Genomic DNA, 14,651 nt, shown 5'->3' with positions numbered 1-14,651 from the left:
GACACAACAGATGAACGATTGTTTCACACAACTACATTTAGCCATCGTGCGCTCTCGATCAAGTATTAACGTCGATTACATACGCAGCCTTTCACTGGAATCCAAAGGTGCACTTACGGGTTCCCTCTGTAAGCCTTGTTGCCGCGAGAAAAACAGAAGATAGAATCCTAGGTGAGTTCTCATATCCCCGTACTGGCTAACAGCGCCAAAGCTCGTTGCGTGAAGGTGGCTCTGCGTGAAGCGTACGAGACGCCTTCGCTTGTTGAACGGATGCTAGTAAGAACGTTTGGGAACACGAGTACAAACGCTATTGCACGTCTTACTTGCTTAGCAACGCGTGTTTAAGAAACTTGGAAACATGTGTTTCGGGAGCAGTAGCCGGAGCACATGCTTGCAACGTCATTAGCTTGAAAAAATAACAAGGGGCAAAGTTTGCAGCTTATCTTTGTTTCAGCATTCCGAATTTCTCTCTGTGTGCAGCAAGAGACGCAGCAATACGTCGGCATTGCGATTATCAGGCAATGAATGCCTCACGTCAATACACCTTTTGTATCATCATCATCTTCATCATCAGCCTGACTACAACCACTTCAGGACAAAGGCCTCTCCCATGTTCTGCCATTCAACTCGGTCCTGTGTTGCTTGCTGCTGCCATTTTAGAGCCGCAAACTTCTTAAGCTCATCTGTCCACCTAGCTGTCTGTCTCCCCCTAACCCACTGGCCTTCTCTAGGAATCCAGTTAGTTACCCTTAATGACCAGAGGATATCCTGTCTACGCGCTACATGCCCTACCCATGTACATTTCCTCTTCTTGATTTCAACTATGATATTATTAACCCCGGTTTTTTTTCCCTGATCCACTCTGCTCTCTTCTTGTCTCTTAAGGTTACACCTACCATTTTTCTTTCCATCGCTCGCTGCGTCGTCCTCGGTTTAAGCTGAACCTTCTTTGTAAGTCTTCAAGTCTCTGCTCCCTAACTAAGCACCGGCAAGATGCAACTGTTATATACCTTAGTCTTAAGGGATAGTGGTAATGTACCTGTCAAGACATGCAAGTATTTGCCAAATGCGCTCTACCCCATCCTTATTCTTCTAGTGACATGAGTCCCGTGGTTGGGCTCCGCGGTTATTACATGTCTTAAGTAGACATAGTCTTTCACAACTTTTAGTGCACTAATACCTATCTCGAAGCGCTGTTCTTTGCCGAGGTAGTTGTACATTCCTTTCGTTTTCTGCAGATTACTTCTAAGACTTACCTTTCTGCTCTCCTTGTCTAACTCCGTAATTATACGTATACGTAAACACACGCTGACCGCGCGTATTGCGTCACGCTCGAGCCTTTAACATGGCGGTATGAGCACGACGGACGACAGATAGCAGCGATTTTGCAAAAGGTCTATCGCTACTCAGAAGGAATCAAAATAAGGCCAGGAAGATTTCAGTTGACCCAAGTACTACAAAAAAGAATTTGTTTATATACAATGCATTCCTCGCTTCACCCTTCCCACAGCCAATGTCCTTCCGCAAGGCCTTATCACGGAGGTCAGTTGTTCAATCATGGTTTATTTTTGAAAGGTGTACCATCCAGCCATAAATATCATTCTTCTAGGTTCTAATACCCAATGTGGCCTTGGCGGAAGTACAACTGGCTTTTTTTATTCTGAACACGTGACAGCTTGGAGATGACAGTGTTCGCATTTGGAACGCGCTTGTTTTTCACGTTGAGCCCGACACGTGCGCAAACTACGGCGCCCACCTGTACTCCGTGTAACCGAATGGTACATACCAGAGGCGCGTTTGATAGATTTTACCCCTTTTAAATGCTACGTCACCTGTCCTTTTGTTTCTTTGAGGCTGGCGGTTGAAGAGAGGACAAGCATTGGCTTTTGCGACGAGTGCTGAAGTGCGTCCTGCATGAGTCGATTAATTTTGGCATGAATTTCACTACTTCCTCACGCTTATAAAGGCAAAGAATCCTCCGTAAACGGCGTTGTCTGCAGTACGTGAAGCTACAATCAGCTCGCCCGTGCGTGCATGAAAAGCAGGTACAGGTTTCACCTTATTGCTGGCCGACCAGTGCGGACGCGCGAAGTTTGGCTCCTGCTTTCAAGAATGCTTTCCTGTTATTCACAAATTTGTCAACGAGTTTTCAGTCCAATCGTGTGCCTAAGTTCTCAAGAAATCAGCGGATACCACTTTTGTGCTGGTGAGTGGACTTTTAAACCATTTTTCGGACATTTTTACACGGCAACGCCACCGGGGGATTCAAGCCTAACCAAGGAGGCGATTGTCGCCGATGCGCCAACCCGGCGCTAACGTGACTCAACGCTCTGGGCGTTCCAGGACCTGCAACCATAGAGAAATAAAAAAGGTGAAGAGTGGACACTCCCGTAGACCCCAGCGGCCCAATCGACTCTAGCACACCTAGTGGTTGATGAGAGCAAGTGGCTTGCGCTTCCGGTTTCGGTTTCACTGGCGCAACTTTTGAATTACTTTGCATAACCGACGTTTGGCTATGTCGTAAGTTCATAATTTCAGACCACTATTCATCGCCCAAATGGATAGTTTTTGTAGGTCGTTTTGATTTAGCGATTCCCTGTTTTGTTTTGTTCAGTGGTTCGTGCGAATCGGTCGTGACGTAATTTTTATTTTGATTAAGTTATAAAAAAAAGAGATGCAGGTAATGATAATTCACTATCGTTTTATTCATCGCGCTTGTGTTTTTCTTTTGGAACAAGTGATCAATGTATATATCAGTCAAAGAAACAGAGCATCCGCAATGTTTTATTCAAAGGCAAGGTAGAGTATGAGAATATAAAAAGCACAATATGACAAAGGTAGACAACAAATGCATCTCGCCTTACAAATAAATTGTAACAAATATTGTAACAAATACATAGAGAACACAGACAACGCACACATCGCTAGAGTTGGCAGAAGCCGAGAAACTGGTGAAGTATGACACACCGGGCCAGTGGGTAACTAAGGATCTATGGCAAAAACATAGCGCACAATGCTGATGAAGAAGGAAGAAGTGACATATACACAGCAATGAAGTCGCGAATCACGCCTGGGCTTAACTGAAATAATGCATAGAAAAAAAGAGCGCACAGAAACCACACGACACAATATAACAAAAAGGCAAAGGTGCAGTGTGCTGGCTGTGCTTAAGAACAGCTAGTCCAAAATGAAAAAAAGCAGACTTGATGCCTGCTTGTCCTCAGAAAGGTAGGGCTTTGCAGCTTGCTCACTACGTGAAAGACAAACTTTATGCTACAACACTGGCAGGTCTTGTGGCTTTTGTTATGCGTCGCCTTCATCAAAAACTTAAGATCCCAAGTGATTTGCGTTTGGGTGTTGCTGTGACGCTTGCGAGCTAAAATAGATTGTAGTCATCACTTTATCCAGAATTGTGGACTTTAATTGGTGCTACGAGAGCGGTATTACAGGGCTAATAAATAGCAGAAGGAAACCACTTTGGCTCATTATTTTTCACAAAGGCTCTACATCGTACGTTATCACTCACAAGCTATATAAAAATAAAATGGCAGCGTCCGCAGCCCCATCAAACACTACAAGTTTGGGTATTCTTTTGAAAATTTTGATGGGCAAGATGAGGAGGTTGATGAGAAGCTAAAATACGAAAAGCGTGATAACATGAACCGTGCCCACTTCATACTGTGTTCCTTACCCGCTCGAAGACATTTCAACAAGCGGTTTTGTTATCGATATATTACTTGAGCTGGAGAGATAAAGCATACACAGTGACCAAGCGACCCACAGTAAAGTGTACAGTTCGCCCGTATTTGCTACAAAAAATACAGACAGGATGCCCAACATTCTTTTTAAGGTTATGCAAATCACTTCGAGCGAATACACAGTGTTTGTACTCCTCATAGCGGGTAACCAAAACAATGAATGCAACGAAGGAGTGGTTAGTCCAGTTGAACTGAATATAAGCATATAAGACCATAATGAAGTCTGCTGTAACGAAGTAATAACATAACAAAGCTATTGCAGGATTCGGCTCAACTCCAATACTTTAGTGTAAACCCGCCGCTAATTGCTAACCTTTGAACTTGTCAAGCTGCATGCCCGAGATTGAAGACTGGAACCTAACCCTGTCTAAGTTTCGGTTCACAAAACGCACATGCCAACATAAACGAACCCGGCAAAACATTTTCAGAAACTTAGCGCGACACCCAGCAGAGCAGAAATGAAAATCGCCAACACTTGACAGATGGTGATACAAAACATCGCACACTTTCAGGTGATGTGCAGTGGCCTCAATTATGGCAAGAAAGCGAGATTCAAGTTGTTGTACGTATGCAAAAGCTGCTTCTGATGGCACAGTGAGATTCCCAAAAAGTTTGCTGGGGACGTGGTATGCTTTGAGCATTGTGAAATACTGGTGGGTACCCTTGAGCGTCTCACTGTCGTCTTTCAGTAACTGTGGGCAACTGCAACCGTCACATGCATTCCGAAGGAAGTGTTTGATGAGAAAACCAGCTACATAATATGCAGCGGAGTCATCGATAATATGGGAGTGAATGTTTGTCGCAAGTTCAGAGAGATCGTCTAGAGCGGGAAAGTCGTCAGGCTGTGGCTGTGCACACTCCTCATTATCCACAAGAGACGCACTGGTGAGGGAGAATGGCGACAGCTGTTCCTGGAGGAGGTCACATTCATCATCCTCGACATTTCCGTATTCTGACAGCTTGAAGAGTTTTCTTATGCAGATGTGCTTCAGGCCACAAATAAATTGTGCTACATTGGGGTTGGTGTTGCAACCCTGTTTTTGCCTAATGTGGCCAAATATGTTCTCCAGAGGATCCTGTTGAAGCCTGCGTGCACAACTTTCTGTGGTACAAAGTTTTCGATTCCACTACCTAAAAACAAACCATTCACAATGTTGACAATGCACAAAAAAAATGAAAATCACTGAGAGCCCACCCTTACATTTTGTAAGTGCACACGTAGTGTCCTTTTGAGGATAGTTTCCTCAGAATGTCCTAAACATAAAATAGCACATTAAAAACTGCTGCAATAAAAGCATAGTCACCATTTTCTCTAAGGCACTCAGGCGTGGAGCTGTTGGCGGAGACGTCTTCTGGAGGGTCTTGTGAAGCTTGTTCAGTGCCTCGGACAATGCTGTCGGAACAATCTTGCGAGCGGCCTGCGGAAGTCTCTATATCAATCCACTCTGGTGTTGAAGTGAACATACAACTTACCGGCCACACAAGTTCCTTTTGTGACAGCTGAACGACTGGTTAAGGTTTTCTCCGGCAAGACGAAATCATCAGAAATTCTTTCACCAGCTACAAGGGAGCTGCCACCTGCAGAGGTTTGGTCAACAGTCAATTTGGGTAAAAAAAAAAAGAAATCGCGACACTGAACGCACCCTGTTCATCGGGGCACCTCAATGTGTGGGAGCCGCTTTCTGAAGCCTCTACCGCAGGTCCTGAAGAGATGAAATTACGACAATGTGTCAGTAAGAGGCTTATAATAACACAAACTGAAGCTCATCCGCACCTTGCAGTGCAGCTTCTGCAGCCATGTCACAGTCACTACTTGAAGCGACGCTCAGAGAACCTGCATATATGTGCAGTTGGTACAAGTTACAAAGCTTGTAGCATGGGGAAGCTTAAACAGCTCTTTCAAACGCATAAATTGGTCGAACGTGGAAGAAAAGAGACGGCACCAACTAGGAAACAAGTAATTTGTGATTTTTGGAATTATCAACAGTGGCAGCTTTCACTGATGAAAGGTATACGTACATGTGCACTCAGGCTTGAAGATAACGTGAAATAGCCCTTTAAAGTCTTTCAAAACAAGTTGCGCAGGTCCAGAGCATCAAAAAATGACAGAAATGTAAAGCTGCTGTTAGGAAGGTAATAGCCCACAATTCACAGAACTTAAGACTTTCCAAGTGTTACTTCTGTAGTGAGGTTTCTCTATCGGCTACAGAGATCTTCACGGTTAACTGTCGCCACTGATTCAATACAAGTGGCTGCTATTGCACATATTTGAGTTTCAGTCAATCACTTACATGGTGCAGCTGGTTGCACACTGGGAACAGCCATTCTTGTAAGCCTTGTGTGCCCAGGGTCCATGAAACTTTGAGCAGTAAAATGGTCGCTACAAACCCTGTACGTTGCGTACAATAGGCTGGCCGGCTTACTCAGGAGATCATCGCGTCCAGCATACTGCATCCATGCTTTCATCCTGCATTGGCAATGAACTATCAGCTGAAAGGGGAAGTGCTTGAATAGTGATTTTTTATTGTTACCCTCACTTAGCAAGTACGAACAGTAAGCCTACAGACATGCAAACCATACAAAAGCTTTAACACACCTGCCGTCCCGTGGTACGCGGAAGAAACTCGTCCCAGGCTTCTTGTGGGTTCTGCCATTGTTGAAGCACCACGATACACAGCAGTAGCTGCCGTAGCTTGGACCGCCGGACGGCATGGCGTCAGCGCGGTCTGAAAATGTTAGTAAGTGGATGCTTCGCTGTCAAATTACAAAAAAGATATGTGCACGTCATAAGTGTACCAGCAAACCCCTTTGAATGATTAGCTAATCGATGCACAATACAAAACCAGTGATACATCTCTGACCCATAAAACTCTGACTTACAAAGATATACGTCAAGACCACGAACAAAGATCTTCAGAAGTTTCCAGGCCGCTATCCCTTGTAATGCAATGGTATCGCGGCCTGGGAACATTAGAACACCTTCGTGCGTACGCAGTATCAGCAGTACATTGGGAAGAAAAATCGTAGTTGAAATTTGTGCGGTAAAATTATATTGGAAACGTCAAAAAAATTTGTGGGCAGCTTGCACTAGTGGCACAAGGCTAGCGAAGAAACGAAGATGATGGCCACTTGGCTAGTCCAGATTTGCCTCCGGCACACCAAGAATTATTCGTGTTCCGAGCCTTCGGGAAATGCGTCGTGAAGCATGCGAGGCCCAACAAACGCTTCTCAATATTTTGCACCGAGCCTACGACCTAGCTGCCCAGCTATGCTCAGCGCACAGACGCTCGCGTCCGTGGCAGACGCAGCACGCGTCGCCTCGGCTTGACGCCGTGCCGCCTTTTCTATACTGCATACGTTGCACAATGTTCCCGTCTAACCGCCGCATAGAGCCACAAACTTTCTTTTTAGCGAACCTCCCAGTCCTTACAAGCTTCAGAAAAAGGTTACAACTGCGTGAATGACACGCCACGTAAGAAACAAACTCGCACACACGAAGCGCAACGTGTGTGTGTGCATCTTTCTATGTTTGTTGCATGGTGTCTTTTTCGCGCAGGCGTAACCGTTTTCTGAAAAAATGACCCAACAAGACCAACAACATGTCATTCAACAAGCTTCGCTTGAAAACGTGCCTCACCTGTTATCTCACGCTTGAAAACGCCGACGCAGCCGACGTTGACGAAAGCGACGAAAGCGTCTCGCTGTCAGTCATGCATGGGCTTGTCGCTGGGTAGATGGTGTTTATGACAGTACGGCTGAAGAAAAATAATCGCGTAAGGTGTGTTGAATAAATCGTTTTTATGTATAAAGAACATACCAAATTTGGGCGTGTAATTATTAATTTGTGAAAACAATTCTGTTGCATTGATTATAACTGTGTTTTTTTTTGCGCTTGCGCCCTCTGACGTGTGGTGGGAGCACTAGTTCGTTACGTAGTCGTGACGCACTTCCTGAGGCCAGGTTTCGCGGAGTGTCCGCTCTTGTCTTCTTCTTTCTCTATGCTGCAACTGAGAAAGGAATACCAAGTAGATGGAGAGGAACTCTCTCCAGAGGATTGCACGGAAGACATTGGCTGGAAGGAAGCCGAAACGAGACGCTCAAGGAACAAGCAAGCCGCGGTTAGCGTTCCTGCTGCCAAGGGTTCGACCAAGGCTGGCGTTGCGGGAGACGCTCGAGCCAATCTTAGTAGGTATGACACCAAGCATACAACAAATCTGTCTTGTTATCATCGTTAGAGTATGTCTAAGACGGAAATGTTCTGTTGAGTGTTATTGACGTTTGTTGCAATAAATTTTTTCTAAACACAATTATGCGGGCTGGACGCATGCCGCCACTACCCAAGGATTTCAGCAAAATTGTGCTACGACCACGTGGAGGAATATATATTTCGAGAATTGGCACTGGAGCCGTGGCAGACGCGATAGTAGTGGCAACCGGCGTCAAACAGAAGGAGGCCATGCAAGACATCATCTGTTCTAACTTGCAGCAAAACATTATGGTGGCAAGCACTCCGGACCAAGACAGAGCTTCAAGATACCTCAAGGTCAAGCAAACTGACATTGGAGCCAAAGTTTTTGAGGTTAGCGCGTACCCCATGGCACCCCACGATACTTGTAAAGGAGTGATTCGCGGGATCCCCGAGAGCAATACTCGGGACATTTTGACCCGAAAGATTGTGAACGCGAACAACCTGCTCGCGCTGCAGGCCAAGAGAATCAAGGACACTGAGACAATCATCATAGCGTTCGAAGGACACAAGGTGCCCATATTCGTGAGATATGGACCTTCACTTTTGCAGTGCTCTCTTTACCGCAAGAACATCAATACTTGTTACGTCTGTAGAAAGCTGGGACATCGGTCTGACGTCTGTCTGAACCCAGCTGAAACCATCTGCAGAATCTGTGAGATCAAGAACCCAGATAGCCTGCACCAGTGCAATCCAAGATGCAGGCTGTGCGACGGTCACCATCCCACGGCAGACAAGGAGTGCAAGAACAGGTTCTTAGTGCCATACGTCGTCAGACGCAGACGTTGGGAAAGATCGCGAGCAGCCGCAGAAGCCCGGGACGCATCAATCACATCGCGTCCAGACACCAACGACAAGCAGCTTATTCCAGCCTACGGGACCCGGAGCATCCAGTCTACACAAGAACAGGAAAGGCGGCCCCTCTCCAGGGGGAGGTCGCATTCCAGAAGAGGTTCTAGACCCAAGGCCCACTCCCAATCACAGGGGCGCTCGAGTTCTCAAGGTCACCATCAGGGTCGGGATCAGCCTGGGCGGCACCCGAATGGCCAGCTGCCTGGCGTTCAGTTCGAAATCACGGCTTCACACCCGGGGAGGACGCCTGCAGTTACATCGAAAGGCAGCTTGGCTGAGCGAGTGCGCAACGGTGCGGCAGAGGTGATGACAGGTAAGCTGCCAGGGCATGATAGAATTGCACAGCTAGAGCAAGAAAACGCGAGACTTACAAAATCGAATGAGAGGCTATAAGCTGAGTTAAAGGAAATAAAAATTCTTCTCACTAAGCTAACCAGCGCGCAGTCTTCACAGCCAATGCCTAAGCCAGTTGATGTCCCTGTGGCTGAAAACGGGGGAGACTCGAGAACCACAAAAAAGAGGGCTGCCACGGCAGAACACGTGGAAGCCAAGCAAACGACCATGTCAGATATGAAAGAGGTCTTTGACACGCTCAGAAAAGTAGTAGCCAATCTTAGCCAGCAGATTGGTAGGCTACAATCAAGCGTGGGGGCACTGGAAGGGCATATGACTGTGCATTACAGAGGTCGAAGCATATCTGCACAATACAGCAAGGCCTCCTCATGCACCAAACTCACCTCTTCGGCCACCAATACTAGTGGTACCAAACATGTCGACAGGTGCAGCATCAGACTCAGGCCGCCCATGTAATAACCATGATGGCAGCGCTACGTGAAGCATTTCGTACCTGGCAATGGAACTGTAGAGGTTACCTTAAAAAGAAAGCAACCCTACAGCAGTATATCAGGAGCGGCCAAGAAAAGCCTCATAATATATTATTACAAGAGACCCTTTCACCGCAAGCAACGTTGCCTGGATTCCGGACTGTAATAGGGGATACTGAAGGGAGGGGAGTCTGCACCTTCGTATGCAACAAACTAACGCACGTAGCTCACGACCTCAAGATTGAAGCAGGCCGGTTGGAACACGTCATGGTAGAGATCGTGCCAGGTACTAGACCCTCAGAGCATTTTTATTTTAAGATTTATAGCAGTCCAAAGGAACAAAAGCAAGAGTTCAAGATGGTTCTAAAGAAAGCTGTTAATATCGCCGGGGAATGTCCACTCGTCATAGCAGGTGATTTCAACACCCCTCATCATACATAGGGTTACAAGTACAACACTGGGAAAGGAAATACAACACTAGGAAAGCACCGCGTAAATGGACAGAATCGTCCATTTACGCGGTGCTTGGTGGTTCACAAATTTTATGGCTTCTTGTATAGCAACAAGTTCTGCAGCTGTCGAAGATGACGTATGATCTAATTTGTACTGTCGGGAAATACCGAGTTGAGGGATCACGAAGGCTGCAGCTGAGGCGGATGAAGTTACGGATCCATCGGTGTAAATGTGCACAGAGTCGCTGCATCGGTCATCTAAATGTACCAAGGTGAGTTGCTTGAGGGCAATATCCATCCAGAACAAAACTGCGTTCTGACACATGGTAATCGTGAACAGATGCAGACTGCTCTCGGCAGTGCTGGCCGATATTGTCAACTTTGTTGCCTCTCTCTGGCTATGGTTTGCGCAGGGCGTTGCAGTGTGAAAACACCATGCAAAGACAGGTGACTAAACTGGTCTGATTTCACGTAACCACTACACGAGTTGTAAGATACCGTGAAATCGCTGTTCCTTTGTTCAAAGGACTCAATCAGCGTACCTATCAACCCCGTACTGAAACGTCGAAGAACCATAAGCAAACGTCTCAGCGAAGGCTGAAATATGAAAAGTGGCACTGCTTCAGAACCGGTCCCGCCAGCCAACCTTCCTTCATTAATGCTGGCTATCATCATCAACCAAGCGCTCACAGCTTAGCTGTAGGGCAAGCTTCTTGCCCTGACTCTCGCTTTTTAAGCTGAAGCGACGGTCCCAACCTGGGCAGCAGATACCACTGGTGGTTGGAGGAAATCTTAGTTGCCACCAACAGAACCTAAGTCAAGCAGACACACTTCGCTCTCCACCATGGCTCTGGTGACAATGGTGCTGTTTTGGGGCTTTACATATTAGTACGTCCTGGCTTCCAGTTTGATGAAGAAGATAGAGACGAGGAGTACACTAGCTGTTGGGACGTTTATTGGCGGACACTTGTCGATGATGCTTGACAGCGACAGTCAATGCGGGTACTGACTCTCTGCACGAGCTGCTCTTCTTTTTTGCTAAAAAGGGCGACCCACTAGAAGGTGCTGGAGAGGACGACCCACTGTTCGAAGGCTTCGCCACAACTACCTCGGGTACGAAGAGGGAGCCGCCTGGCGACCTAACAGCTGGTTACTATGAGCGGGTCGTGGTAGGCTTTGAGGCGCTCCACGTTGACAATGTTGTGCCCTCGACGGCGGATGTCCGAAGATGGTTCGATGGGTTTGATCAAGTAATTTACAGGGGAAGTGCCTTCGACGACACGGTAGGGGCCTTCGTATTTGGGCAATAGTTTTGAAGATAGGCCAGTTGAAGTGGTAGGGATCGAGAGCCAGACGAGCGCTCCAGGGAGGAACGTGGGCGCAGTAGTGCTGGTGTCAGCGCGAATACCTTTTTACCGCTCTTGATCATGTGCTGTAAAGGTCCTTGCAAGCTCTCGACACTGTTCAGCATGCTTGGCTGTAGCAGAAATAGGCGCCCACTCGGACGGATCTGGCTTGTACGGAAGTATAGTGTCGATGGTGTGCGACGGGTGCCTTCCATATAATAAAAAGAAAGGTGAAAAGCCAGTAGTGCTCTGAGGGGCGGTGTTATATGCGTAGGTGACGAAGGGTAGAATGGCATCCCAATTTGTGTGATCGGTGGCGACGTACTTGGAGAGCATGTCGCCGAGCGTACGGTTGAAGCGTTCAGTGAGGCCATTCGTCTGCGGGTGGTAAGCAGCTGTGTTGCGGTGAACAACGTTGCACTCTTTGAGAACGGCTTCGACGACTTCAGACAGGAAGACGCGGCCTCGATCACTGAGCAGTTCCTGAGGTGGCCCGTGTCGCAGCATGAATCGTTGGAGCAGGAAGGAGGCCACATCGCTCACTGTAGCCGCGTGGAGAGCGGCAGTTTCGGCGTACCGCGTGAGGTGGTCCACAGCAACAATGGTCCAGCGGTTACCAGCCGACGTTAGTGGAAGTGGCCCATACAAATCGATGCCAACGCGCCCAAACGGCCTGGCAGGGCAAGGTAGAGGTTGCAGACCTACCGGCGACAGGTGCGTTGAAGTTTTGCGGCGCTGACATTCTATGCAGGAGCGAACGAATTTCTGCACGTAGCGGTACATGCCGCGTCAAAAGTACCGTTGGCGAATGCGGTGGTAAGTCTTCAATACCCCGGAGTGCGCACAATGCGGATCAGAATGAAAGAACTCGCATATGTCAGAGCGCAGACTGCGGGGTATGACTAGTAGCCACTGGCGGCCGTCATCGTTGTAATTGCGTCGGTGGAGGAGGTCGTCGCGAACGGCGAAACGGTGGGCTTGACGACGCAACGCGCGAGTGGATGGAGTGGATGGATCAGTCAGCAAGTCTATCAGTGAGGCAATTCATTGATCTTTGCGCTGTTCAGTAGCAACGGCATGAATGCTAATGGAAGAAACGGCAAGGTGGGACGCTGAGTCGTGGGCATTGTCGTCAGGCAAGGGAGAGCGCGACAGGGCGTCGGCGTCAGCATGTTGCCTTCTGTTGCGGTACAGCACGCGGATGTCGTAGTCTTGCAGGCGAAGTGCCCACCGGGCGAGACGGCCTGAGGGATCTTTCAATGACGACAACCAGCATAGTGCGTGATGGTCGGTGACTACGTCAAATGGGCGACCATACAAATAAGGTCGGAACTTGGTAAGGGCCCAGACGATTGCCCTACATTCTTTCTCAGTGACGGTGTAATTAGTCTCGGCTTTTGTAAGCGTACGGCTTGCATACGCCACGACATATTCCGGGAACCCTGGTTTGCGCTGCGCAAGGACAGCGCCGAGACCGACACCACTGGCGTCCGTGTGTACCTGTGTAGGGGCCGTAGGGTCGCAGTGGCGGAGTATGGGAGGCGACGTCAACAAACGACGGAGCGTTGTGAATGCGTCGTCACACTGTGATGACCACGAATGAAGAGGCCCGTTACTTTCGAGGAGCTTCGTCAGTGGCGATACGATAGACGCAAGTTTCGGATGAAGCGCCGAAAGTAGGAACACAGTCCTACGAAACTGCGCAGTTCCTTGACGGATGTCGGCTTGGGGAACTCGGTCACGGCCCGAAGCTTGGCTGGATCGGGGAGAATTCCGTCCTTGGACACGACGTAGCCGAGTATTGTCAACTGCCGAGCTGCAAATCGGCACTTCTTTAGGTTCAGTTGCAGACTGGCGTCACTCAGACGCGTTAAAACATGCCGCAGGCGTTGAGGATGCGTGGAGAAGTCTGGAGCGAAAATGACGACGCCATCGAGATAACACAGGCACGTGGGCCATTTCAGGTCACGCGGAACGGTATCCATCATGCGCTCAAAGGTAGCGGGCGCATTGCACAGCCCAAATGGCATGACGTTGAATTCGTACAAGCCGTCGGGAGTGACAAAAGCGGCCTTCGGTCGAGCGTCCTCAGCCATAGGTACTTGCCAGTACCCTGAGCGCAAATCGAGAGATGAAAAGAATTCGGCTCCTTGCAGGCTGGCAATCGCGTTATCTACACGTGGTAGCGGTACACGTCCTTACGAGTGATCTTGTTGAGGCGCCAGTAGTCCACACAGAACCGCACAGATTCGTCCTTCTTCGCGACGAGAACGACAGGAGACGCCCAGGGGCTGCTAGAGGGTCGAATAACATCGCGGCAAAGCATGTCGTCCACTTGCTCGTTGATTACACGGCGTTCTGTGGGAGATAAGCGATACGGACGTTGCCGTAGTTGTGCGCCTGTGTCGATGCGAAGCGTAACAGTGGATGTGTGGCCAAGAGAAGGTTGAGCGACATCGAAAGAAGAGCGGAATTCTTCCAACAGGGCCAGAAGCTGGGAGCGCTGGACCGGCGTAAGGTTTCAGTTTCAGTTTCAGTTTATTTTTCATTTCAAAAAAGTAGTACAGTAATATTAATATACAGACGAGGGTCCCAAAGTTAAAAACTGTAACGGGACCCTCGATGCATTATAACAATCAATAAATCAGATCAAGTTAACAAGCAACGAGTGAATGGAAATCAATTATACAATATAGAGTGATGAGTAATTATTATAGGCTAAGTGACACATCAGGCAACAAAAAGCAAGGCAAATAAGGAAAGAAAAAAGAAAGAACGAAAAAAAAAACATCTCGTTCAGTGGCGGACATTGTCAATCGAAATGCAATGATCTAAATGGCATAACCAAAAACGCAAAGCCCCCAAAAAGCCCATATACAGGCAGCTAATAATTTAACAGAAAACTTTTAAGCGACTTTTTGAATGATGACAATGTGGGCATCGTTTTAACAGAAAGAGGCATGTTATTACAAAAAGTAATGGCCGCAAAGGCAGAGGTCATTTTACCATAATTTGTGCGCGACGCGGGTAGCAAAAAGTTAAGGTTCATTGCAAATCTGGTTACATTGTTGTTTTGTAAGAAAACTGAATCAATGAACTCAAACGGTAGCAGTGCATTGCGCAATTGAAACAGAAGAACGGCTATGCTATAAAAAAATAACTTACGAACAGGT

General features: G+C 47.7%; 1 protein-coding gene across 1 annotated transcript; it reads right to left on the bottom strand.

Annotated features, from left to right (window-relative positions):
- Positions 1-2,681: 2,681 nt before the first annotated feature.
- On the bottom strand, positions 2,682-7,764 carry LOC142767548 (uncharacterized). The gene is made up of 7 exons (XM_075869442.1): positions 7,396-7,764; positions 6,355-6,484; positions 6,050-6,225; positions 5,533-5,592; positions 5,402-5,461; positions 5,232-5,336; positions 2,682-5,176 (listed from the first exon to the last, which is right to left on the bottom strand). The coding sequence occupies exons 2-7, from the start codon at positions 6,468-6,470 to the stop codon at positions 5,013-5,015; spliced, it is 681 nt and encodes a 226-aa protein (XP_075725557.1). The 5' UTR covers positions 6,471-6,484; positions 7,396-7,764; the 3' UTR covers positions 2,682-5,012.
- Between the last annotated feature and the right edge of the window lie 6,887 nt (positions 7,765-14,651).

This window comes from Rhipicephalus microplus, chromosome 7 (genome assembly GCF_043290135.1).
Source record: "Rhipicephalus microplus isolate Deutch F79 chromosome 7, USDA_Rmic, whole genome shotgun sequence".
Classification (NCBI taxonomy): Eukaryota; Metazoa; Arthropoda; class Arachnida; order Ixodida; family Ixodidae; genus Rhipicephalus; species Rhipicephalus microplus.
Note: the sequence above shows the minus strand (reverse complement) of the source record. Positions and strands in the feature narration are given on the sequence as shown.

Excerpts from the sequence above, each read along its gene's own strand:
- LOC142767548 (XM_075869442.1), bottom strand. The coding sequence starts at position 6,470 with ATGCCGTCCGGCGGTCCAAGCTACGGCAGCTACTGCTGTGTATCGTGG. Across the intron at positions 6,226-6,354 it reads CGCGTACCACGGGACGGCAG|GATGAAAGCATGGATGCAGT; the intron begins GTGTGTTAAAGC and ends TTGCCAATGCAG. Across the intron at positions 5,593-6,049 it reads TGTGCAACCAGCTGCACCAT|GTTCTCTGAGCGTCGCTTCA; the intron begins GTAAGTGATTGA and ends ACATATATGCAG.